Genomic DNA, 27194 nt, shown 5'->3' with positions numbered 1-27194 from the left:
CCAGAGAAGTTATATGAATGAACCAAAAGGCTACCTTTTCTCTTTAGAATCTTGCAGACCCAGCCTGTGGGTCACACTGAGTAGGCATGGGCCTCTGCCATGGTCCCATGATCAGCAGAGAAACAGACGTGCAGGTCAGCTTGAGTAGCTGTGTAGCTTGAGTCTACCTGCAGCAGTGGGTGGCACACCCTCCTCTCCATGGTTAGAGGGCTTCTAACATTTCCCTTGAATTGTAGTTCCTCCTATGGAGTGAAGAAAGAGACCAAGGCTCACCTGGGGAGATTTTTTCAAAACAGGTGCAAATTCTGCTTGCCTCACCTCCCCAAAAGTGAATCCAAAGTGGAAAAAGAGATGGCAGTGGGTGTGGGTATTTGTAAGTAATTATGATATGCCCACCCCTTCCTGAGACCCGTTGTGGTACTCTTTAACAATGGGAAGCTTCTTGAGGGAGGGTCTTATCTTAAGTGTTCTTGTGTTCTTCATAACATTAGGTGGAGTATCTACTTCACTGAATATTTGTTGAATGAATAGATGAAGAAGATGGCAGTGGAGAGATAAGGGAAAAATCTCCCAGACAAAAAGGACTGGGTACTGGAACGTGAGGAGGCCTGGAGGCTGCTCAGTCAATATGAGTTCATTGAGCATGCTTAAAGGGGAGCCTGGCCATCTTTAGCGGTCTTGCCATCGACCCTTCATCAATAAACATAAACATTGTTCTGCCCTTGACTTCAAGAGTTAAAACAATAAATAGCTTAATTGGTCATTATTAATTCCACTTTGAATTTATTATAGATAAATGTGGCCTTGAAAATAATCACTCCCACACTCAACCCAGACATTTTATCCTGAATTCTGAGCCTCCCAAAGGTGTGTGTGTGTAGTAAAACAAATAAAATCCGCCTCCCACCTCCACTCTCCCATCAATAGCACGTTTGCTATTGAATTCAGGCAAATGGCCATCTGCAAGGTTGGATGAGTAGTTAAGCCACACAGGCACAATGCAACATGACAACATTTTTCATGGTTATATTGTCCTTTCTCTCATTACATTTGAATATATATTGCCAGTGTGTGATGCTTCCAAGCTCGCTCTGTTAGTCAGCTGAGGAATTCTTCAGGCAAGGTGAGGTCCACGTGTGCTTCCCAGAAATTGCTAGCCTGTTTGTAAGCCCAGACAGAGTCACAGCTATTGTCTGTGAGAACTTAATTTGCCAAAGCTCTTTTCTCCATTCCCTTAATTATGTATATATTTATAGACTTGAGCCACCTGCCTGCTCAATGCTTGTGTGTAACCATTTCTCTTATGTGCCACTGAATGGCTCAGGGCTCTTCCTTTATACTCGCTTTGCTTCATACACCACATTTAAATATATACGTACTCAGCTCAGCTTCTGAGTATTAAAACATTTTTCTCCACTTCCTTGAAAAGCTGTGAATGAGCCTTTTGGCATTATTTTTTTTTTTCTGGACAAAACAGTACTGGTTTTACACAAGAAATGAGAACTCTGTAAGTAAATCTACGTTTTTATATGACTAAAGTGCATTATAAAGACAAGCAATAAATCCAGTTTTCTACATAAAAGGAATTAGATTTTCTAGCTTACCTCTGCACTGGGATTAATAAAATGTGCAACAAATAGCTAATGGAATGATCCATTTGAAGTTTGTAAAGGCATCTTGGGAAGCTGGCTGGAGTAGCCTTTTGATTTTTTCAAAAGAGGATGCCTGTTAATTTTTTGATCCAGTCTTTTCCTGAGTGACTGCTTCAAAATGAGCTGAGAGACTGTTACCTGCCCATTTCTGCATGGCTGAGCAAACCCACGCGTAAATCCAAGTTTCTCTTCATTTCCATCACTATGCGTCTCCAAATTACAGAGAATTCATTCCTGAGCTGGAGAGGTGCCAGAAGTTTCTCATCTAGCTGTCTGTGGGCTGCCTTTTTCTTTCCCCTCTTTGAGGCTTTCTGATGCCTAGAGTGAGCTCAACTCAAAGGTTTCCAGCCTCACACTCGCCTCATATTCCCCCACAGACTCAGCGAGCTCTGTGATTCTGAGGAATACCGTGTGCCAGCATCTGACTCACAGTCTGCTTTTACCTGCAGGTGTTCCAGAAACTTCAAAATGCGTCTGGTAATGTATTTGCTCCTCTAAACATGTCACTTTGGCATGCATTATATGCAGCTGCTTATTAATTTTTTAAAGATCTGTCTTCTGAATAATCTGCATGCTAAAAAAATGTCAAAGGGGGCTTATAGAACAGTGTAAGCTTAATGACTGGTCTATGTGTGCGTGCGTGTGTGTGTCCTTGTTAATGTAGGCATGTTTGCATAAGTATGTATTATTTATGTACACATGTGTCTGTGCAGGCAGATATCACTGAAGGAATCTCATTGAAAGCACTACTTTTTATGTACATCCAGGTTCTCTAATCAGATCTGTAAGCATCTTACACGGCAGCAAGTAGAGGAAAAATATATTTTTCATCCCCATGCAAGTGGCATGTTTTAGGCATCTATTTGAAAAACCCTCCTTTCTTTCTTAAAAAAAAAGGTGAGTGTGTCTGTGTCTATAGGAAGGGAGTGTTGTTTTTGAAAATTTGGAGAGAAGAGTTATCTTGCTGCTGCACGAGAGAATTTCTACCCCGTGTTGCCTGCCTTCTTAAAACTCAGTAATCAGCGAGGGGAAAGATGTGGTTCTGCTTCGGAGTCACCTCAGGGGATGTTGAGCTGCAGTGTTCAGCAGGCACTTTAGGTATTCTAAATACTAGTGCTTGAATAATAAGTAGATGGGCGAGACTTGCTATCGCCGGGTCCTGCTATGTTTCTCGGCTTGCAGAAATCACATCCACAGGGCGCATTTAGGATATCCGTGTTTCTTAACTCTAGTGAAGCAGTGTGAGAGTGTGGGCTCATAAATCACATTGTTTATTTGCCAATGTTGGGTGCTACATCCTAAAATTAAGAAATTTAGCAATTAATTATACATTCAGCATCTCTTGTCTCATTCAGTGAGACTTACATCCTTGCGACTTGCTTTTCTAGTTATAGAGATGAATGATTTAAGGTTCTGATTTAATTGCTATTTCAAATCCTTAAGCTACAAAGATGCTTACGTTACTTGGCTTTATTTAAAGGACTTATTTTGAAAAAATGTGTATGTATATTTCTAACTGTGGTGAGGAGATAATTATGACTGTCCTGTGCTATATGTTTAGAATAAACATCTTGTCTTGAGTATTGTTCACTTGTAGAGTAGAAATTAATTCTCTTGTCTTCATATTATAATTCTTTCACTTTGCATTATGTTTTTGCTTTTGGAGAGATAAATAATTACTAATTGTTGTGAAGATGAGAAAAAAAGTAGGAACTCAGAATTCATAAGGTAAAGTAGGTTAAACTAGGAGTTTTCTAAGAAACTAAATAAAATAGGTTTTTCATAACTGGGTTTTCTAAATGCACAGTGGGTATTGATATTGGAAATGGAAGAAGCTTAAATGTAAATTTGTTAAGTGGAATATATTAGGACATTTTATAGTTTTTCACTATATTTAAAATGAGGTAGTATATAGGTTAATTATTTTACATTTGCTATTATTTATTTTTGCATAATGATGTTGATTAAAAAACAAACAATTGCTTTTGATTTGCTTTGAATTGTCAACTTTGGTAAAAGAGTTTACCGAAGTGTAACAATAAAAATGTATATTCTTGAAAATAAGTGTGGAAACCACTTTTACTTTTTAGTGTTTGAGATCTAGTAGTTTATCATTTATAGAGCTCTATGCTTATAGAGGATTATGTGTATTTCAAACAATTACATATTTCTAAAGCTTATTTTATCAGCCATGTTCCATTCATAATTACTCAAAGTAATATAGTAAAAATGAACTTCAGTATGTACTAAGGGTTCCTTGAAAGGGCATATTATATTAGGAGCCATTAAAAATCTGTGTAGGCTATTAATGTTATACTCATGTATTGCTCTATGTGTAATGGATTTTTTTTAGGTACTATTAATTTACAATATTTAAGTACATACACCTAAGATTGCAACCTATTTGATGTAGGAATCTTGGCTTTGAATGTAAACAGCTTGATGAGAATTTCAAATTGAATGTACAGGAAGGCTGAAGCTTTAGTAGTACTTTTTTTGGTATGTATTGCAATATGCATTAATGCATATATGTAAATGTTAAGCTATGTATAAATATTTATTCCATTTAACTCCATACAAATCATGTTCATCTTACTTTTGAAGTTGGTTATTTTGTTGGAAATCAGTTTCATAGGCATATAAAGAGCTTTATTCTTTTGAGCTTATATGGTACTGGGTGGTCACATTCAGTGCCATTTTATAGGGAACATCATATGTCCAAAATAGTGAGAGGAAAGAATACCATGTTTGCCATCTGTCTCTAATTATGATTTTTTACTGGATTTTAGATGTATTATAGACCCGGCTTTTATTTTATAGAACAGCTTTATGTTAACTACAATACCTAAAATGATTGTAAAACACTTCCCCCATATAATTGTTTCCCCTTTATATGACCAAGATTGTCTTATAAAACATTTATTTTTTAAGGCTCACATAATAGAAAGAGGATGTAAAAAATATAGTTGCAGACTGACCATGCATCCATAGCTGAAAACATTCATCCTTAAGTAAGCTTTTATGAGCATTGCTTTGCCAACCATCTCAGCCTTGGGCAAAAGGTTAGGTGGGAGAGGAGAGGTCTTGCCTGTTTCATTACTAACAGTTGCTTATGGAGGCACAGAGATCTTCAATATGGTTTGAGAATTAGTTTATTTTTTGTTCTAGTTTCAAAATGATACCATTCTTAGGCTTTGCCAGTAGAGAGGAATGATCATAGTTGGGGAGGGGAGGGAAGGCTGGTCAAGGAAACTCTGGAGAAGGTGGGTTCTCAACCAACTGGAGAAGGAGATTATTAGCAGAAACGGATGGAGAGATGAGGAATAGGCACTGTGAGGGGATAGAAAGGAATATGGGAAGAAACAAATCAGGGCAGGAGACAGCAAGGTGATGACATTGGGTAGAGAAGAGGACCTACATTTGTAATTAGAGGAAGTGTAACTGAAAAAAAAAATACAGGGTTGGGTTTGAAATGTTTTTAATGAATTCTTGTTAGCCTTATTATATCCTTTGGGAAACCCTTTGAGAAAGTGAAAATTTCTTCTATTCTATTATATCCAACAAGCTCTGTAAATGGCATTTCTAAGTCTGTAAAATAACAATGAATATTTCTTGAACATTTATTATGGGCCAGGTACTGTGCTAAATACTTGAAAATGCATTATCTCACCTAGTCTTCTCTTGCTACTGAAACCCTCATTTTACAGATGAAGAAACTGAAGTACTGAAAAGTTACATAATCTGTAAAAGGTTATACAGGTCAGAAGTGGTAGAGCTGGGATTTGACTGCAAATTCAGGAGCCCAGCCTCCTAAACACTATATGGCAAGGCCATTTCAGCATATCAATCCATCTCTAGCTCCAGGTCCAGGCTGGCAGGACCAGTTGCTGACTAGTTATGTCATTTATGTTTTCTGGAAACAGATACTGAAGCAGAGTTACTGAATAAGTAGTGTATTGGAGGATAAAAATAAAAGGAGATAAAAGGAGATAAAAGGAGGAGGAAGCCAATTCTGTTTCACACCACAATGCAGTCGCCTCCAGAGGAGATTGCCTTATTTTATATTAATGGAGCCCCATGTTGTACAGAAATGGCCAGGCCTAGTACCCCTAACATGCTTAGTCACTGACTGGTGGTTCCTAGGAAGAACATGGCTATGACTCAAAACTTGAGACAGATCCTGAATGTCCTGTAGCTGGAGACTGGCAGCTAATTGCACTTTTTGCAGCTGAATAGCAAGTTCTTTCTTGAAGGGAGATCTGAGTGGTGGGCCTCCTTGGCCAAGGGAATATCTCTACAAAATGTACCATAGAAGCTCAGGGTGGGGCAAGCTAGCCACTTAGGGTGAAGAATTTATAGAAGCCCTTACTCTTAAGAGCATTTAAGTGCAGGGTGGGCACCTGAGAGTGAGTGCCTCCTTAGTTTTGCAATTCAGGAAATATTCCTGGGAAAGCAAATCAGAATCGATCAAATAACTACCCATGGAGTTTAAGTCTTCCCTGGAAAGTGTTGGAGCAGAGAAGTGATATGATCAAATGGTCTTGTGGAAGGTGAATGTGGTCATGATGTAGAGGCTACACTGAATGGAGAGCCATTAGGAATCAGGGAGATTAGTTAGAAGGCAGTTTTGCGATTATAGAGAAGAGGAAATGAAATCTTGAACTAGGTGTGTAACAAATGAAAAAATATGAAGTAAGGGTGAATAGGATTTCAAGATTGATGAAAGAAAGGGAGTAAGGGGAAGAGAGAACTCAAAGAGGACTTAAAAGTTTGAACTGGGTGGCAGGAGGCAGGTGTATAGGAACCAGAAATGGACAGGAAGGGGGTCTTGCTAAGGGAAGCTAACAAGAGCCCCAAAACTGTCTCCTTTATTGCCCCAAATAATGACATACAAATCTTTATTTTTTTCTTATCTTTGACACTGCTTATTCAACCCTCAAGTTTTGCCTGATTTTTAGTTCACTGTCTTAATCCCTAGAACAAAAGATTAGGGCATGGAAGACAAAAGTTATCTTTATAGACAGCAACCATTCTGACAAAATGTAGCTTTCTTTTTAAAATGCAACTGTGAAAATACCATTTTTGGATCTACACAATTTCTAACAGCCAGTTTGAGAAATTATTATTATTATTTTTATACTTTATTTTTCAAAATGATGTCTTGACTTCATATAGATCTGATTCTGGCCATCAGAGCCTAGCAAGACTGGCATTGCTCATTGAAAGTCTTTGTTCACAGGGTGATAGAAGAGCAGACACCGATCTCATGAGATGCAGCTATCTTCTCATAGAGAAAACCTTAAACAATTGCTGCTCTCTGCCCAGCTCATATACCTCCCTACAGAGGTAATCGATCTCACATAAACAGAAAAAAGACTAAATTTATTTGCAAACAGAGATTCACATAATATAAGTCATGATGTATTACTGAAAGCCCAATTTTCAGTGAAAGAGAAATAATGGCAATAACTTAATGCTAAATAAGCTTTAGGGACAGAAATGAATAGTAAGTTTTTTATGGATTTGCAATGCAATGTGAGGAGCTCAAAGTAAATATTTAATTGCCCTTAAAACTGGACAGCATAATGGAAAAATTTGCATATTCTTCCAGGCTGACTTATTTTACTATATACAAACACAGGAAAACACTTGCAGTGATATTACATTAGCATCCATGGTGTACAAAAAAATAAACTTTTAGGAGACGATCAAATTAACCTCCTAAGCCTACTAAGCAACCATACTGAGAGACTTATGCCTAATACACTATGATAAGGAAAAGATAAGCTCTGATGACAGGTTTGTTTGTTTTGTGACAGTAACATAGCTCTGATGCCCCATTCATGACCTGGGCTGCCAGACACAGAAATATAGGATTTGCACACTCTGACCTCAAGAATATGAATCTGTCATAAGAAGATGAGTAGACATTTTTCCCCAGTCTCCGACTTACTAGTAGATATAGGAGAGTGTTTTTCTGATTGCATTAACCCAAAACTCAGTAAGACACTGCAGCATGAAAGGGAGGGGATCCCCCCAGGTGGGCTTCTGTGATCTGTGCTTCACTCTCAACCTTCAGGGCAGTGATATTGAATCTTCATGACAGACTAATGAGGTAAGGACTATTGATTATCCCTCCCTTTACAGATGGGGAAACTTTGGCTAGGGAGGTTCAGTAACTTGTCCCAGGTCACACAGTGGGTAATAAGCCTAGCAGATTTGAATCCAGGGCTGTGCTGGGCTTGGTGGGTGTGAGCAGAGCAGTAATTGGTGGGCTTTCCCACCCAGAAACCTCTTCTCTGAAGCTCTCCTTCATCTCTTGGGTTTTCTGTAGACAGTAAGGAGATACAGTTGTAAGCTCAGGAACCAGCACCGGAGATGTTTTTGTTATTGTCTTTTGATGGGCTGATAATGCGTTGCTCACTGAGATTAAAAATACGTTGCTATCGCATTGTAGTGATGTATGTCCCGGAGCGTGGGACCTGCTCATCCTCACCCAATATGTCACATTTCCTAAACAGGCATTGTTGACATTTAGAATCAGGAGACCTCAATTTTGCCTTCATTTTTCGTCCAAATTGGACAATCTGAAGACACACTTTATAAGATAGAGCAAGTCGCCGTTGTATGACCACAAGCATGTGATTAAAAGTATGTGAGCATTCTAATGTATAGAACTATGATAAAGGAAGAATTAGGTGTGATGAAGCCCCCAGTAAGTGCTATTTATTCACAGGATGGCTCTCATTTAGCCTCCTTATACATCTCATTGTGAAGAAATGGTGTAGGAGGATAAATATAAGCTTCTGGTACAAATCCTCTTTCTGTCACTTTGGTGAGCCATTTTAATATCTCTGAGGAATAGGAATAATGCTTTGTATTGCTGTGAGGATAAGATGGTGCATGTATTGTTCTTGGCATAGAGTCTGTGTTTAACAAATGTGATTAGCACATCAGTAGGAGCACAGAGGCAGAGGCATTCATGGTTAAAAGTGCCTGACTCTGGACTCGAACTTCTGGTTCAAACCTGAGCTCTATCACTTATGAGCTGAATGAACTTAGCTTCTCATGCCTTAGTTGTCTTGACTGTAAAATGGAAATGATGAAGTACCTTCCTCAGAGGATTGGCAGGAGGACATGGGTTAGTGTAAGTAAAGCACTGAGAACAGTGCCTGGCACCCAATGAGCACTCGGGAGTGTTAACCTCTTTATGAGACGTGGTTCACTGCAGCCTTGTTTCTCATCAGAGTGAGAAGCCTGGCAATTCACAGTACACCTCACGCAGGTATTTCCAGTTTTTAAATATCTAAGACCTAGAAATGCTTATTTTAATTCAGTGTTCACAGAATCATTGATATTATGCACCTCAGTCTAATAGTTTCTTGTACAGTCCATACCCATTGTTGGTGAAGGTCAGGCTCTCACATTCCAATTGTGGGGAAAGGAAATTAGTATTATCTATCTATCTATCTATCTATCTATTTATTTTCTTTTAAATGAATCCATTGGGGTGACGTTGGTTCTCAAAACCACACAGGTTTCAAGTGTACAACTCAATAAAACATCATGTGCACACTGCATTGTGTGCCCATCACCCTAAGCAAAGTCTCTTTCCATCCCTATTCCCCCCTCCCCTTTGTCTACACCCACCTACCCCTACCTCCTTTCCCTTGGCTTTTACCACACTACTGTTTGTGTCTATATGTTTTATATACATCTATAATAATAAAAGCATAATATGCTAGTTAGACCAGATGTCCTTCCGGACAAAGCCAGGGCTTAGAGGGAAGCCTGGGTCCCGGGTGCCAGAGGGAAGCTGGTGCTGGCAGCTGGGGGTAGGGAGGCCTACTGTTGCATGAATTTCATGCATCGGGCTATATATATATATATATATATATATATATATATATATATATATAATTTTTTTGCTTAATCCCTTCACCTTCTTTCATCCAGTCTCCCAAACCCCCTCCCCTCTGACAGCTCGTAGTCTGTTCCATGAATCCCAATTTTTAATATCTATCAACATTTTAAATGCACATCTCTTTTGACTTATCAGTTTTACTTCTAAGAATTTTCCTACAGGTTTACTCATATCACCGAGCAAAGAAATGTGGTGGAGTTGGTTGTAGCATTGTTTGTGATATTAAAAATCTATGAACAACAAAATATACATCCAGAGGAAAGTACTGAAATAATTTATGATATTTCATGCAATGGAATACTGCAGAGATTAAAACTGTCATAACTGTACAAGGGGACACACTTGTAGGAGAAGACGGGCATTTTTCAGAGCATTGACTATATAGTATGAATTATACTGTTTTGTGTTAAAAAGTAAACAGATGTGTGCTTACATCCACTGGCTTGTTTAATCATAGAAAATTCTCAAAATGTATATGAGAAATCATTTGTAGTGTTTACCAATGGGAAGTGGCAATGTGCATTGAGTTGGTACTTTTACCTTTCACCATATGCTTTCCATTTGAATTGTTCAACATGGGCATGTAATGCTTTTACAATTTAAAAATGGTTAGGAAATCCCTTCCTGTTTCTTAACCCTAGATACTAGTTTTTTAAAAAGATTAGTCCTTTATGCAAGTATAATCCTTAACCTTGGCATAATATTTTTGAATTATTGAGCCAAGTATCATCCTAAATTCAAACAGAATGTGTATGAACTCACTGCCAAAGCTCCAATCCGCCCCCGGGGAGCAGAAAGCACATGACTAAGGAGATTTCCTAACATCAAGTCACAGGAGAGTCTTAAGTCCTGTGGCAGAAATTCCTGTTGTTCAAAAGTTCATGCACTTAGAGAGAAATCATTAAATAAAGAGCATTTATTGGGAGAAGGGAACACTGAGTAAATGACTTTTCCTCAGAACTTAATAAACTGAATTCTAAACAAGGGGGAAACATTACACATGGGATTTTTTCACATTAAGGTTTCTCTGTATTTCTACAGCCCCTCTCTGTCTTTTGCAAAGTGGTATATAAAAGTTGCATTGCCTTTGGGTTTTCCAGCAAAAGCGATTTGCATGCAGGGTTAATCAAGATTCCTTGCCCTTTGTACTTTTAAAAGTGCTTACACATACGTTGTCTCCTTTGGTATTCACAAATGAGGTATTTAGGACAAGTATTATAAAGCTCATCTTCCACAGAAGGCCCTGAGGTTCAGAGAGGTTAAGTGATAAGTTTAAGCCAGTCAGTGTGTAGCTGAACACGAAGGACCCTCGGTTATGTCTTGGCTGTCCTTGCCTCCAGCAGCCAAGGGCACTGCGTGTAGCAGAATCACTCCTCTGGTTGTGAAGGCGGTTTAGTATTTTCTTGGAATCACTTCTCCTCTGGTTTAGGAAGACCCAGGAATGGCCAACTGAACTTTCTTCCCAATGGGAATTATGAACATACGGACTTTAAATGGTTAAGGGGCATCTAATAAAATCCAGATGGTATGGGTTTCTATTTCAACTCTACCCCTTACTACCTGTGTCATCTTGGGCAAATTGTTCCCTCCTCTATAAATTGGGAGTAATGAGGGTATTAATCTTCCAAGGCTGCTGTTAAGAATTTAAGTAAAATAATGTATGCAAAGTGTTTGACAGGGTGCATGGGAAGGGTTAATATGCACTAGCTACAATAATAATAATCCTATATAATAAAAGCGTAATATGCAAATCAACTGAACAGCAGAATGACCAGTTGCTATGACACACACTGACCACCAGGGGGAAGACGCTCAACGCAGGAGCTTCCCCCTGGCAGCCAGTGTGCTCCCATAGGGGGAGCGCCTCTCAGCCACAAGCTGGGCTGACGCCTGGTGAGTGCAGTGGCCCACCTTCGCGACAGTGCTAAGGATATCCAAATGACGGCTTAGGCCCACTCCCCGTGACATCCCCCTGAGGGCTCCCAGACTGTGAAAGGGCCTCTCCCAAGTGCACAAATGTTGTGCACTGGGCCTCTAGTAATAACAATAATAATAAGTTAGATTTCAGGTCAGTGCAGCAGGCATAGCAGCCAGAGCTTGTGTCCATTTGGTGACAGCAGCCCAGAGTGGGCACTAATCAGTTTCTTTCCTTTTGAAGGAAACTTCCTTGGAACCACAGAGAACTGAGAACGGGCAGCAAAGCTGCCTAAAACTTCACTGAGCTTCAGGGCACGGGCTTGAGTATCTCTGACAAAGCCACCCCCATCTTGACACCAGTTTTCCAGTTTATGGTCAACAGTAAGATGAGGTCGGTAAAAAGAGCCCATCACCCAGGTCTTTAACACAAGGATAGTCACCTCCCCCGAGAGAGCAGCCCTAAGATCTCCTTGCTCTGGGAGTTCAGCTTCGCCTCTTAAATTTTTAAAATAAGGAATCTCAAAAGCCAGAGCTGAGAATTCACATAATAAATGAAGAAGTGATCAATTTGCTATTTAGCTCAGAAGTACTTTACTAGTTCTTCTTTTGAGTTTTTGAAACTTATTTTTCTTACTATACAATTAATTTATGCTTACTGCAGAAAATACACAGAATCAAAACAGAATAAACGAAAGTCCTTAGAAAAAAGCATTGTTCATATTTATTTTGGTGTATAGTTATTGAGACATTTTAGGCATAAATATATTTATTTTTAGAAAACCTGTGAAGCACTGTGTATATAGTTTATGACCTTTCAAATACCAACAATATCTCATGCACCTCTTCCCATATCAATAAATGTTTTTCCATAACTTCATTTTCAGCAGTTCACAGTATTCCTTTGGGTGGATATTTCAGTTTTACGAATCTTCTAGTATTAAATGCTTAGGTTTCTTTTTTTTTCTGCAAGAAAAATTCTTCTTGAAAATCACTGTAGAAATTCTTGTCTTTTGTTAAAATAAATTTCTAGAAGGAGATTTTCTAGCACACATTGTGTGAATGCATTTTTAAGGCTTTTTGTGTCAAATTGTCTTCTAGTTATATTTTACCAATTTTATCCTTACTATTTGTACAAGAAAACAACTAGATCAATGACTGTCTAAGTGTAAACATGACTTCTATTCATTTATCATAGAAGGTAGATAACTTTACAAACACCTTTATGCCAAGAATAAAGAATCCTTCTTGTTAATGCCAACTTCTTCTTTTGTTTTTATATTCCATGCACAACATATCCATAAAATAGTCGTTAATTATGTTCAGGAGGTTGGAAATGACATCAGTATAGTATGATTATCTTTTGATGGAATATAACAGAAAATGTGGAAATAATTTGGAGGGAAAGTTACTATAAGCACACTTGCCCGCAAGCCCATCAATTCCACCCACTTGCCCTTTTTAAGATGTGAGAATAAGACAATCAAGGGCATATAAACCCTTACACTGTGGTTATCGTCACATCAATTTTCTCTAGGGTTGAAAGTAACCCGCCCGATCCCTTCTGTTGCACACTAGGCTTCACAGCAGAAACGTTAAGATTGGAACCTTTTCAGTAGAAATTACTCTGGATGACACCGGCCTGCTGTCAGAGTAATTCCTGTTGGAAAGGAAGTGTCTGAATTAATGGTCTAATAAACAGAGTTAGTGTTTCATCTTGGCACAGGATTAATTATGGGAAGAGAAACTAATATTTATTTGGGTTCTTATTTGACAGGCCTTTTATTACATTATTGCATGTAATACTCCCTATAAACCCATGGGGTAGGTATTCCCGTGGGCATTTTACAACACAGGGATGGAAGTTCAGTCAAATAAAGGGTCTTCCCGAAGGCCACACAGCTGGTGAGCCTTAAAGGTGGGGTTTGCATTTGGGTTCCCTGCTTCCGGAGCCTGTGTTCGCTGTACTGCTCCTTCTCACCAGTTTAGGCAAGCCTGAGTGTTTCTCTTCTAGAATAGTCATTGTCTATATGAATACACTTTTAGCCAATGAAACTATAGGTTCCCTTGTAAAAATAGGTGTTTAGGCAGACTTAGAGACTCGATCCACTTATCAATGCTGTGTCAGTTAAGATACTGTTGTAAGCCAGAAACGGAAAGTCTGCTGTCTTGCTTATCAAGATATCCTGAGGCAGAGCAGTTCTGGGTTTTGTCAGAGGCTCAGTAATTTCATTAGGGACCCAGGTATGTTCAATCTTGCTGCTCTGCCATTCAATGCTGGCTTCTATTTCCCTTTCATGTTGTGTCGGAGCTCTGAATACATATTCATAAAACTATATCCAGAAACAGGAAAATGGAATGGTGACGGTGTCCTCCTCCTCCTCCTCCTCCTCCCCCTCCTCCTCCTCCTCTCCTCCTCCTCCTCCTCCTTCCCCCTCCTTCTCCTCCTCCTCCTCCCCCTCCTCCTTCTCCCCTCCTCCTCCTCCTCCTTCCCCCTTCTCCTCCTCCTCCTCTTTCTTCTCCCTCCTCCTCAGCCTCCTCCTCCTTCTTCTTCTTCCTCTCTCTCTCTCTTCTAAGAGCAAGACAACTACCCAGCAGAGTCTCTGTTGTGCCGCACAGTCCAGAATTGTGTCATAAAGTCCTTTCCTGACCCAAACATTGCTTTGGAGAATGGCTGAGGCCAATTAAGACTCACTCCCAGAGCTGGGGAGGGTGAACCTGAAACCAGAGCCAGGCTCAATGACAGGAAGAAGCAACCTAAAATGCTGCCAACGTGGCTTTCATGAGATTTCTTCTCCTAAGTAATTGAGCATATACTCAATGGGAGAAAAGTGTACTATTGCTTTACTATAAAATTTTACTCCTGTGCAACCACCATGTACAAATGAGCATGTCAGTTTTTCAGTGTGCTCCACCATATATTCCCATTTCTATCGTTTTTCTCTAATATAATTCTGTGTTGTTGTTTTTCACCAGAGTGTTCAACTACTCTAACTCTTCTGCATTAGTCCTTCTTGATATAACTTCTAAGAATGAGAGTAAAGTAAGATTTTAATGGAAAGTGAAAATGGCTCCAATAGTATCTGTCTATGATGTCTAGCAACAATTTGTTGCTTTCTTTCTTTTTTTTTAAAGAGTATTGCCTTAAGTAGAAAAAAACCCACCACACTTTCTATAATGAATAAATACTACCTTTTATTTCCACAAGTAATTTAACCCTCATGCTTGTATTAGCACAGTAAAACAAAAATGGAAGTGTAGGGATGTCTATCAAATGCCAAAATAATTAGTTCAGTAAAATAATTTGGTGATTGAAGGGGGAGAAAATCAGCAAAATAATTTTTAAATTGAGTTGGCTTATTAATTGGATTATAACAGTCAATTCAGTTCAAAAATGTTTTTTAAGAACCTACAATGTACTAACATAGAATAAATAATATATGCCATACAAAACCTTATAATCTGGTGGAGGAGAATGCTGCTGGGATAAATGGATGACTACAGGTGTAGAGTAGAAACAATACAAAGTGAGTCTGTAGCACCGGAAATCAAGGCACTTCTCTTCCTGATTTCAAACGGTATTACAAAGCAATAATAATCAAAACAGTATGGTACTGGTATAAAAACAGACACATAGAGCAATCAAACACAACAGAGAGCCCAGAAATAAATCCAGGTATACAAGGCTAGTGAATTTCCAACAAAGATACCAAGAATACACAATGGGAAAGGATAATCTCTTTAATACCAGTAAATGGTGATGGGAAAATTGTATATCCATGTGCAAAAGAATGAAATTGGACCCTTGTCTTACACCACACACAAAAGACTTAAATGTAAGACCTGAATATATAAAACGCCTAGAAGAAAGCAGGGAAAGGTTTCTTCACATTGGTCTCAGCAATGATTGCATGTGGGTTTTTTATTTTTATTTTTTATTTGACACCCAGAGCAAAGGAAGAAAAGCAAAAATAAATACACCAAACTAAAAGTTTCCATACAGAAAAAGAAACAATAAAATAAAAAGTCAATCTATGGATTGGGAGAAAATATTTGCAAACCATATATCCAGTAAGAGATTGATATCTAAAACATATAAGGAATTCATATAACTCAATAGCAAAAACCAAATAACTCAATTGAAAAATGGCTAAAGGACTCAGACATGTCTCCAAAGAAGACATACACACAGCCAATAAATATATGAAAATTTGCTCAACATCACTAATCATCAGGCAAATGCAAATTAAAACTATAGTGAAATATCACCTCACATCTATTATCAGAAAGACAAGAGACACTAAATGTTGGTGAAGGTTTAGAGTACAGAGAACCCTTGTATACTGTTGGTAGGAGTGTAAATCAGTGCAGTCATTTTGAAAAACAGTATGGAAGTTCTTCAAAATATTAAAAATAGAACTATAATATTATCTAGTATTCTCACTTCTGGCTATATATCCAAAGAAAATAAAATCACTATCTCAAGATATCTACTCCCATGTTCATTGTACCATTGTTCATCATAGCCAAGAAATAATCTAAGTGTCTGTTTATTGATGAATGGTTGAAGAAAATGTGATTTACAAAGAATGTTATTTAACCTTAAAAGAAGAAAATTCTGCCATTAGGACAACATGGATGAACCTGGGGGGCATGATAAGCCAGAGAAAGACAAATACTGTGTGGTTTCACTTATATGTGAACTCCTAGAAATAGAGTAGAATGGTGCTTGCCAGAGACTGGGGGGTATGTGAGAGCTTGGTCATGGACACAAATTTTCAGTTATAAGATGAATAAGTTCTGAGGATCTAATGGACAGCATGGTGACTGTAGTTAATAGTACTGTGTTGTATACTTGAAATTTGCTAAGAAAGTAGATCTTATTCTCACACACACAAAAAGATAGCTGTGTGAGGTGATGGATTTGTCAACTTGATTGTGGGAATCCTTTCACAATGTATACTGGGTATCCCAAAAAATGTATACACACTGTATCAGCTGATAGCTCAATTTTGAAAATGAAATTTAATAAACACTGTCTTTATATTATTAGAAGTGTGTGTATACATATTTGGGACACTCATAAGTATCAAATAATCACATTGTACACTTTACTAGTAAATTATTACAGTTTTATTTGTCAATTATTTATAATAATAAAAGGGTAATATGCTAATTAGACTGGACAGCCAAATGACCTTCCGGACAGCCTTCCGGATGAAGATGCCATGGCCGGGGCCGAGGCAGAGGTGGTTAGGGGTGATCAGGCAGGCAGGCAGAGTAGTTAGGGGCGATCAGGCAGGCAGGCAGAGTGGTTAGGGGCAATCAGGCAGGCAGGTAGAGTGGTTAGGGGCGATCAGGCAGCAGGTAGGTGAGCAGTTAGGAGCCAGCGGTCCCGGTTTGAGAGAGGGATGTCTGACTGCCAGTTTAGGCCCCATCCCGCAGGTCTAAACTGGCATTTGTACATCCCCCGAGGGGTCCTGGATTGTGAGAGGGTGCAGGCCAGGCTGAGGGACACCCCCTCCCTGTGCACGAATTTCGTGCACCTGGCCTCTAGTATCTCAATAAAACTGGAAGAAAGAAATCAAGGCAGTTTTTATAATGCATAGATGTCATTAACCCTCCGCACCCCCATGGACCCACACACATACATGAGAGACAGGTTGAAGGGACTTCGTTTGGCAAAATCTGGCAAAATCTGAACATCAAAAACACTAAAGTATTTCAACTTATTAAGTGAAATTTTCAAAAGTCCAGGGTCATAGTGATACTAAAAAGAGAGAGAAAGGAGGAAAAATGGGTGAGGAAAGCTAGTCCTCAGCTGAAGAAATGATGGAATTAGACAAAGCGTTAATGTTTTGCACAGCAAGAAAATTGATGGCTACATATTTTGAGTGCCTTCCTTTTTCTAGTTATTATTATAGTTCCTAATTTCATACCATTAATTACACAATTCTCCCTCTAAAATATTCTCATACCTTAGAACATGGCAAACTGACTACTAAAACTATTCAAAATCATGACATCAAGTGAAAACTCAGTCTTAGTAGTTTTCTAGTTAAAGTGATAAAATTAAATGTGTATAATGTTCATATTCCTGAATGATTGACAGGGAGGCTGCCTCTTTTTAGAGTACAGATTCTGTCAGTCAAGAGGAAAATTAGGAAAGAATCAAGCAGAATGTAGCCTTGCATACTTCAAGCACTCCATGCTTGTTGTTAGATCATCCTATGGGGAATGAGGCTATTCCACTTGGAGGGAAGAGCTGATGAGTGCCAATCTGTTTTTAAACAATGGCAGCCTTCCCCAGTCATTGAATTCTCTTGACTCCATCTTTGTCAATAGAGCTCTAGGAGTTGTCTTTAGCTATTTTCTCTAATGATCTTTCATGAACCATGGCCTCAAACTTATTTAATGCCTTCCAGATCTAGACTCTCTTTGTCTACTGGTTTCACCAGAAAACCCTAGGTCTTTCTAGGATCAACACGTTCATATGTCAATGCCTCTTGTTCCTAGCTCATGCTCAGTTAAACATGTTTCTTAAGTATATGAAATGCTAAACTCATTAAATTATTTTATAGTCCAAGTGAAATGTATTTCTATTCAAGTCTCTATGAGAGTATGCTTCTTTATACATTTATTTTTATTTATCTACTATTTATACATATCAGCTGCACATTTTTAGCTACTGGGGTATTATATTGCCATTCAGATTCAGAAAAAAAGTAATTACAGTTGGCATGAGAAGTGCAGAAGAATGGCTCTCTTGGTATTTTCTCTTGCTCTTTTGCTATGATGAGAGTCAATCATAGCCAGTCAAGAGAATGTTCACCTGAAATGGTTCTTTTTACAAATAAGAAACTTTGAGTGCTGTACATCAGTTGCCAAGTTAATAAGATAATCCTCTTTTCATTTCAAAGCCTGTACTCTAATCTTAAAACAGAAGTCTCCTTTTCGCTTCTTTTTGCAAGTTACTGGATAAAGATTCTGTTATCGTAATCCTATTAAAATGTATTCACTTTTGTAGTACACTTTGATAATAATGTTTATTCTTCTAAGCACCTAGGGAGAAGAGTGACAAAAGACAAATCTGTTCCAAATTTTGGGAAAAAAATAGTTGCAGAGAGAGGAACTATGTTAAAAGCATAGAAATGAATAGCAACTAATATCCATAGCAGAAAAGAACAATCATTAATTCATGAATTAAGCTTCTGTTGTACCTCTGTTTGGTAAAGATAGTAATTTTCCAATTGAAATGCCCTGTACCTGATAACATATGTCCACACAGGCAAATGTTGGCTAAACTGAATTTCCTGAGCACTGAAATATTAACTGATCCTCACCTGTGACATTTCTAATACATCACCACATCACCTTTTATTGGCACTAATGGCTTTGAAGCTGCTAACACCATTAAAAAATAAACAAATAATTAGCTTTGACAGAAGATGGGTAAATGGAGCCATAATTAATGAATTTATTCTGTTGAGAACATTAGCTGGTACTCAGTCTCTTAGTTAGTATAGATAGTGTGCTTTCTTATTTTCATTTTGTATAGGAGCAATGAAAGTTCCTGGGGACGTGTGACATTTTTGCTTTGAGTGAGGGGTTCTCTTTCTCTCTCAGAACCAGTAGTAGTAAAGTTTAGTTCTCTATTCCTGATGTGATCATCCTGTATTCCTGTGTTCATCCAACTTCATTTATGTAAAAGCTGCCTGAAATGATTTGCCATTTCTACAAGCTTTCCTCTAATTTTTTTTGTTTCAAATCCAAGTGCATTTCTAAACATCTATATATTTAACCTCTAGTATTAGGCTTTTCATCTATTTTTATGCCAAGATTGAGGCTAGCCTTTATTAATGGTTTATTTCAGGTGTGTCTAGTTCAGATCATTGAGAAAATATTAACTTTGGTCACAAAGATTCCACCTGAAAGTTATCTACAAGGTAGTACACACTTAATGTTTATTTTTTTCTATAAATTTACTCATTTGTTTTTTTAAATTAAATTAAATTTTTAAGTTAAACTTAATATTTTTAAGTGTCCTTACAGTTGTAAAATGTGTACATTATTATATATCTGCAGAAAATCTGTGCAGTGTCCATTTAAATTTCTTATTGTTGTCATTCATCCTTACCCAAGGATATTTTTCCATTGATTTTTAGAGAGTGGAAGGGAGGAGAAGAGACACACAGAGAGAGAAACATCAATGTGAGAGAGACACATTGATTGGTTGTCTCCCACATGCATCCCCACTGGGATGGGGATTGAACCCTTCACCCTTAAATCTGCCAGGCTGACAGTCTATGCACTGAGCCAAACTGGCTAGGGCTGTCCATTTACATTTTTAACACCTAGAGAAGTACTTCTTTTGTAGGTGAATTAGGACTTATGCTTTCCACTTTTAGGCACTGCGTGTGATTTGATAGACAATTATAAAGATACCTGAAACATGTCATATTCCACTCTTGAGGTATTTGGTGACTAAATTAAACACAAATGGAGTTTTAATAGCTTATGACTTGATTTCAGGATATTTTAGGATCTGCATTCTCCTTGACTAAAGAGCAAATATGTTTTATAGGGCAATTAATGGCAAAAGTCCAAACTAAAGCTTACCATTTTGAAATAAAATATGAAACAAGTTTTATATTTTTCTTTTCTCAGCTAAGTCTAAAATTCCATAATACTATTTCTTATAGCAGTTTGGGAGGGATCTTCCCCCAGCTGACATTTAATCACTCACTGTCTGCAGTGTTTTACATCTGCGTTGTTGGTTGGCTGGGACACATGCATTCCTCATTTCTCTTTATATCAGGCAGAGATACTTTAAATTCCTAGTAACTGCCGAGGCTTAAACATGCAATAGATATAACTTTTTCGAGAAGTAATAATGCTGGGTAGATTTAGATTCCCATTTTTGAATGGAAACCCTGAAGTGATTTAGTTTAATGTATATTAAAATTGCACACACCTATATGGGTTTCTTTGTTTCATTTCAAGACCAAGCTAGTGAGGCAGAGAGAGCCTTCATTCGGTCTCTGTGCTTCTTGGCCATGAAGCCTCAGCAGGGCTGGTTGGTGGGGAGTCGACAGTTCAGAAATGAGCAAAGCAAATGTGGCCTGTGACCTCAGGGGATGGGGCGGAAGTATCAAGCCACACAGGACAATTTGCTCTTCCCCAGCCTTAGAGTTCTCGCCTTAGCTCCTGGAGATCTAGTTACTGGCCTCCCAGTCTATTCCTCCTTTTCTTCCTTCCCTTTGGACTTGGATTTAGAAGTGAATTAATCTCACTCCTCAGTTCATTAGCAACCTCAGTAATGGGCCATGGAAGGTCCTTTTTTTATTTTGTGTATTTATTTACCCGTTAATCCCTAATCACAACTTATTCTCCCTCCCAAGACATCTACTCAAATGTGTTTGATGTTAGTATGATGATACTGCTGACTTCTCATTGTATCCATGTTTTTGTGTGTGTTTAAATTTGTATAAGTGTTATGTTGAAGCTCTCATTCTTTTTTACATTTTCTCCTTAATACAGTTTAAATATCTGTGTGTGTGTGTGTGTGTGTGTGGGTGTGTGCACTATAAGCTAGTTCATTTCTTCTAATTCTGCACAGTGTCTGTAAAACCACCGTACTTATCTATTCTCCTAGAGTCCTGCTCTCTGCATGCGATTCACTGGCCTCCCTCCCTTTCTCCACACCCTGAATTCTAGACACATTGACTTCTTTACATTACTCTAAAGCAACAGAAGTCATTGCATATCCTCCTTGGCCCCATGCTCACCACCCATGTAATACTTATTATTACACATCTTTTGTATTTCTCCTTAAGTGTAAATTCCTGATCTCCTCTCCAGAGTATGCTTGGGCTCCTGTCCTTTGCTCACTGTACGCAATACTCTCCTTATTGAAACTAAGGTGGCACTTGGTTATAATGATATATTAGCCAAAAAGCTCCCAAGGGTCTGTATTATGTCTGCTTTGCTCAGTGTTGAATGGTTAACTTCTCAGTAATTAGCCCAATGTCTAGAACACGGTAGATACTCTATAAAAATTTTGTTGTTGATTGAATGAACAAATGTATAAACAGAATCAAGACATGACTGCTGAGTCCCAGAGGCTCTTAGTGCTCTTAATGATATGGCCAGTTGGTAATAATATCTCATTTTATTTGTAACCGAAGCTTAGAAAGATGAATTAAATTGTTAAAGTTACAATTTAACTTTAACATGAGTCATGGAGATGGGTTCAAATACATATGTCTTTGTGTACAGTGGTGGAGGTAACAAGCAAAATATTTGTTGCAGTGGCACTGACATACTCATGGGAGAGACAATGAGTAAGTAAACATATGGTTTTAGGTGGTATTAAAGGGCTTGAGAGAGATCTTGTGGGGGTAATGGATAATTTGAATTGGATGGTCAGGACATTTGAATAGACAGGAATGAGAAGGAGCCAGTCACAGAAAAACCTAGGGCAAGAGTGTTCCAGGCAGAAGGAAGAGTAAGTGTAAAGGCTAGGAGGGGAGAACAGGCTTGGTGGGTTGAGGAACAAGTGGGAGGCCCCTGAACTTGCACTGTGGTTAACAAGAGGTGGGGCGGAGGGGAGTGGAGATGAAGTAGATGGTTTCTTAGTGCATTTGGGCTACTATAACAAAATACCATAGACTGGGTGGCTTAGACGGAGAAGAAATGTATTGCTTACAGTTCTGGAGGCTGGGAAGTCCAAGGTCAGGGTGCCAGCATGGCTGGGTTCTGGTGAAGACCCTTTTCCTGGCTGCAGACTGCTGACTTCTCATTGTATCCTCACATGACAGAAGGGGCAAGAGCGTGCTTTTAGGCCTCTTTTATAGAGAGTACTAATCCCATTCATGAGGGAAGGCCTCCCAAATTCCTCACTTCCTTATGGCATCGCCTTGGGATTAGGGTTCAACATATGAATTTGGGATGAGCATGAGCATTCACACTACGGCAGGTGAATAGTATGTGACACATCACATAGGACCTTATAGGCCGTGATGAGGACATTGTGAGTATGTCAGGAAGTCTTTTGGAAGTTTTAAGCCAGGGAGCTACATGACCTGACTTATGTCTTAAACAGATCACTTTGGCTGATTATAGCAGCAAAAAGATTGGATGAAGAGAGACCAGTAGGAGACTCTTGCTGTAACTCAACATGGTAGCTGTAGTAGTCAGATCTGAAATATATTTCAAAGTAGGACAAATATGAATTGCAAATTGGTTGAATGTGTGTGTTTGGAGAAAGAGAGGAGACTGGGTGTGGGGGAGGTGAGTGAAAGGAAGGAAACACTTTCAGTTGCCTATAGAGAATGATGGAGCCATTGACTGAGATGAGAAAGACTGAGGATGGGACAGATTTCAAGTAGAAAGTCAGACAATGAGAACTGTCTTGGAGATGCTTGGTTTGAGATATCTCTAGATATCCAGGGGTCTTGTCAAATAGGCATACAACCCAGGCCATGGAGGAAAGGTTAGGTCTTGGGATATAAGTGTGAGAGCTGTCTGTGTAAAGGTAGTTCTAAATCCAGGTCTCAGGAAGCGAGGTTAGTTAGAGAAGAAAGAGAAGAGGGCTAAAGGAATGTCCAGTGAGGTAGGCAGAGAGAGAGAGAGAGAGAGAGAGAGAGAGAGAGAGAGAGAGAGAAGAAAGTGTGTTCTAGAACAGCGGTTGCCAACCTTTCAGACCTCAGACCACCAGTGGTCCTCAGAACACTGGTTGGCGACCGCTGTTCTAGAAGGAATGTGGTCAGCTATGCTGTATGCTGCTAGGTATCATAAAACGAGGAAACTGTTGACTGGGTTTGGCAAAAACTGTGCTCATCGATGACTTTCCCAAGACCCACTTCCCATACTGCGGCCGAAAAGCTAGAGTCCATGCTTTTTGATTTGTTGTTTGTATTTTTATAAATCAAATTCTGTTTTATAGGCATCAGAGGATTCTGTTACTTAATATCATTTTCTAGAAGGAAGTCATTTTGTGAAGTTGAATATTGTTTTACTGCAAATTAATGCCCTCTAATTTTTCTAAGATTGTGAGTCATGTAGCGGCTGTTACTTCTTTTTTCTTTCTTAAGTAAAACTCATTTCTTTATCCGACCTACCTAACTGCTTGATGTGCTTAAAGTCTTTAAATTTATTCTCTTTAAAATAACATTCTACCAGCTAATGAAGCTTCTGTCCAGTGTGTTTAAGGACAATGCTAATGAACCTGACAGATATATTAATAAGCTTATAAGTAATATCAATAAGTCTGATAGTAATAATGATTGTTTATTAAGCATTTACCATGTGCCAGGCATTGTTCTAAGTGCTTTAAATTTATTTACTCATGTAATCGTCACAACAACCTATGAGCTAAATACTGTTATTACTCTGTCATATGGATGAGGAAACTGAGGCCCAGACAGGGTAATAAGCAAATTGTCAAGGTCAGGCATCTCATAAGTGGAGGGCCTGAGCACCCAGAGCCTGAGCTTTCTAACCACCAAAGTAGAAAGTCTTCATTTATTCATTCTCTCATTGGGTGCTCTCGATGTGTTGGGCACTGGTAATAGATAAGGATAACAGGCTTCCATGCCCTAAGAACATCTCATGCTTACCAAGGTTTTCCTGAATAGTTGTGTGAACTGAGAATGTACATGTTGCATCTGTGGTTTTCTAAAAAATTTTCTAGAAAACCACTTGATAGGCATGAAAAACTTTAATATTGGGTTGGCAAAGATGACACTAGTTCAAGTTAATGAAATGAGAACTTGCATAATGTAAGTGCCTGTCAGGAGCCCTAAGAAGCTGCCATTGTGATTGCTGTTTTATTTAGAGGTTGTAAATATTGACAAATTGTGATTAAATTTCCCAGCTCCCCTTTTCTGTCAGCAAGAAGGACACTGAAGATCTGGTTAAAATTAATTACTTGATTTGCATGCATTTTGTTAATCACTCATTCCCTGCAAACCTGAATATTTTCTCATCTTGTAGAATAAAATAAATTTTAAAGATGGCAACAAGACTAAAGGAGATAAAGGCTTAAACTTATAATAGTGTCTGTTTATTTAAAAGTAGATGCCATTCTTTGGCATCTCAGTTGTTTAATTTTTGGGGTTGAAAAGGAGTTTCCTCCTCCCTATATAAATAGGTGATGAGGAAAGAAAACAAAAAAGAGGTATTATTATTTTTTTTGATTGTTGTAAAAATACCTTATGTTCTATTTGGTTACTTAAATTGAGTCTTATTAAAAAACTGTAATTTACATAGGTGTATTAGCTGCGGTGATTTATTGGTTAATTTCAAGCCCCAAGATACCTGTCATCCTGAAGCCCTCCCAACAGCTACCTCCAGGTCGCAGAAGCAAATATTTGAAGTCACATCTGGACAGTGTTCTAAGCAACTGAGCTACTTCCTTTAAACACATAATCTAAATTAATCATCCCAACAACCCTGAGAGGTGGATAAAAAAAAAATCACTCCTAATTTACCAATGACAAGCACTAAGATGAACCGAAGTTTTCAACCTGGGCATTTCTGCTCATCTCCAGTCTTACAGCAATCTGGAACCCAGGTGCAATGAATTTTGCACCTGGTCCTTACTGAGGAGGTTGAAATTTGTTTGCCTTCCTGCTGTTTTTGTTATGATTTTTCCCTTTTGTAGGGTAGAAGGGATTAGATCCCCTACAAGGCCTTTCTCCAACTGTGGTAATTTGAATATGTAAATCCATCCTTTCTGTCAGGCTCACTTGAGGAGAGTAGAACATTTATAAGGAAATGATCATATAACCCACAAGAGGTTTACTAAGGAACCTTATGTTAATTACATTTACAGTCACAAATAGGGAGACAACTGTACTTTAATAGCCAAATTTAAAAAACAGCAAATATAATTTCTCAAAGACTAAGAAAGCACATAGTGCCATGGGCTATTTTTTTATTGCTTTAACTAAAATTATGCCAGTTCTTGTGATTTTGTGTTGTATGCCAGCTAAAGCTCTACTTTTCTAGAAAGAAAGTGTGTGTGTGTGTGTTTGTGTGTGTGTGAGTATTTCTGAACATGGAATTGGGACACATAGAATAATAAAGGATTTGTCTAATTGGTGATTTATTTACACATGAGATGTTCATCAAATCCACTTCAGTATTTAAATAATAAGTAAACAAACAAAATTCCCACCTTTCCTAAGAAGAATGAAATCAGAAGTTGGCATAACAAACATCTCTAATATTTATAAAAATTAATAACATGGATTATGTGTGATGCATCACTCCTATCTTTGGCAACAACATCTGAGAGGGTTTTATTATCTTACCTAATAATAGACAAACATGTAAATTGACCATCCCTCCGCTATGCTAACCAGCCAAACAGGAGAGTATGCAAATTAACCCAACAAAGATGGCGGTTAATTTGTATACGTAGGCATGAAGTGGCTATGCTCTCCGGCTGGAGCAAAGGCCTGGGTCCCAGGTTCCGGAGGAAAACCGGTGCGGGCAGCCAGGGGAAGGGAAGGCCTATTGCATGAATCTTTTTGTGCAACGGGCCTCTAGTAGTTCATAATCATACATATAAACGTTGATAGAAATGTAGTATTCTAGCAATCAGATGTGTTTTTTCTTTTTGCTTTTACTTCATCCTTTAGCAATGTCAGACTTTTTATAGTTTCCTGAACAGTAGAGCTGAGAGGTGGAGATGTAGGCTGCAAATACCTTGTTTCTGGTTTGACCTGAACTTTGCCACTTATTAGCTGTAGGATCTTGGGCAGATGAATCTCTCTAAGGTTCATATTTCTCATCAATAAAATGGGGGATAGGTCTGTTTTGAAGATTAAATGAAACAGTGCACCTAAAGTGTTTAGCACAGTGCCTGGCACACAGATCCGCTCAGTGAAGATTAACTAATATGATTATCAGCACTGTCATTGAATTATAAACTGGTTTATCCTTATGTATCTTTGTATCTGTGCTCCCTTTGCATCTTCTCCCACTTGGTCTTTTTTCCTAGTGAACTCCTTTTCCTTTTTTCAAAGCTGGCTAGAATGTCACTTCCTCTGGGAAGTCTCTCCTCACCTCTAGCCCAGGTATAATAACTTGTTCCTCTGCAGGGCTCCTTCCTTACCTTGTGCTTGATTCTTCTGTTACATTAGATGCCCTGCCATGATGATGGTTTATGGAGTCAATCTCCTCTCCTTGTCTAGATGGTGACCATTATGAGAAACTGTTTTTTCATGTTCATTGTTGTATCCCCAGCGCCCAGTGCATTACCTGGCAGACAATGGACACTCCATGGATGATTACTCAGATGAATTTTTAACAGACAAGTGGAGCTGTGCTGCACTTGGTGTAAAAGAGACCAAGGACTGTGAATCTGAAAATCGAGGGCATTTAACAATAAAAAATATTTTTCCACCTGCTGCGTCAAGTTGAGATGGTTTCCATACCCAGAAAAAAAGGAAAGTATAAGATCTGAAATTGTGGTCGAAAGGATTTTCATGTGACATTGGACACAATGGAACTTAAAAGAAAATGACCTGCATAAGAAAATGACTAGATCCCTTATGATAATAGAAGAGGCTAACAGCAGACCTTATTGGTGTGGTTTTGCAAGACATAGTTTCATATGTTTGTCCTAGGCCTCACCTGCTCTTACTACACGTCTCAAGGTGGCTGATATTCCTACCCAGTGGTTTAGTCCTCAC

General features: G+C 38.5%; 1 protein-coding gene across 1 annotated transcript in view; it reads left to right on the top strand.

Moving 5' to 3' along the window:
* Positions 1-2063: 2063 nt before the first annotated feature.
* The window catches only part of SCHIP1 (schwannomin interacting protein 1), a 657653-nt gene continuing 632522 nt past the window's right edge, over positions 2064-27194 (top strand). Inside the window, exon 1 of the mRNA XM_070406902.1 lies at positions 2064-2129. Coding sequence (XP_070263003.1) covers positions 2121-2129 — 9 coding nt within the window. The 5' untranslated portion in view covers positions 2064-2120. The remainder of the gene's footprint in view (positions 2130-27194) is intronic.

This window comes from Myotis yumanensis, unplaced genomic scaffold (assembly GCF_028538775.1).
Source record: "Myotis yumanensis isolate MYYU_CA2020_CCGP unplaced genomic scaffold, mMyoYum1.0.hap1 SCAF_2, whole genome shotgun sequence".
In the NCBI taxonomy this organism is placed as follows: Eukaryota; Metazoa; Chordata; class Mammalia; order Chiroptera; family Vespertilionidae; genus Myotis; species Myotis yumanensis.
This window is presented reverse-complemented; position numbering and strand designations above follow the sequence as displayed.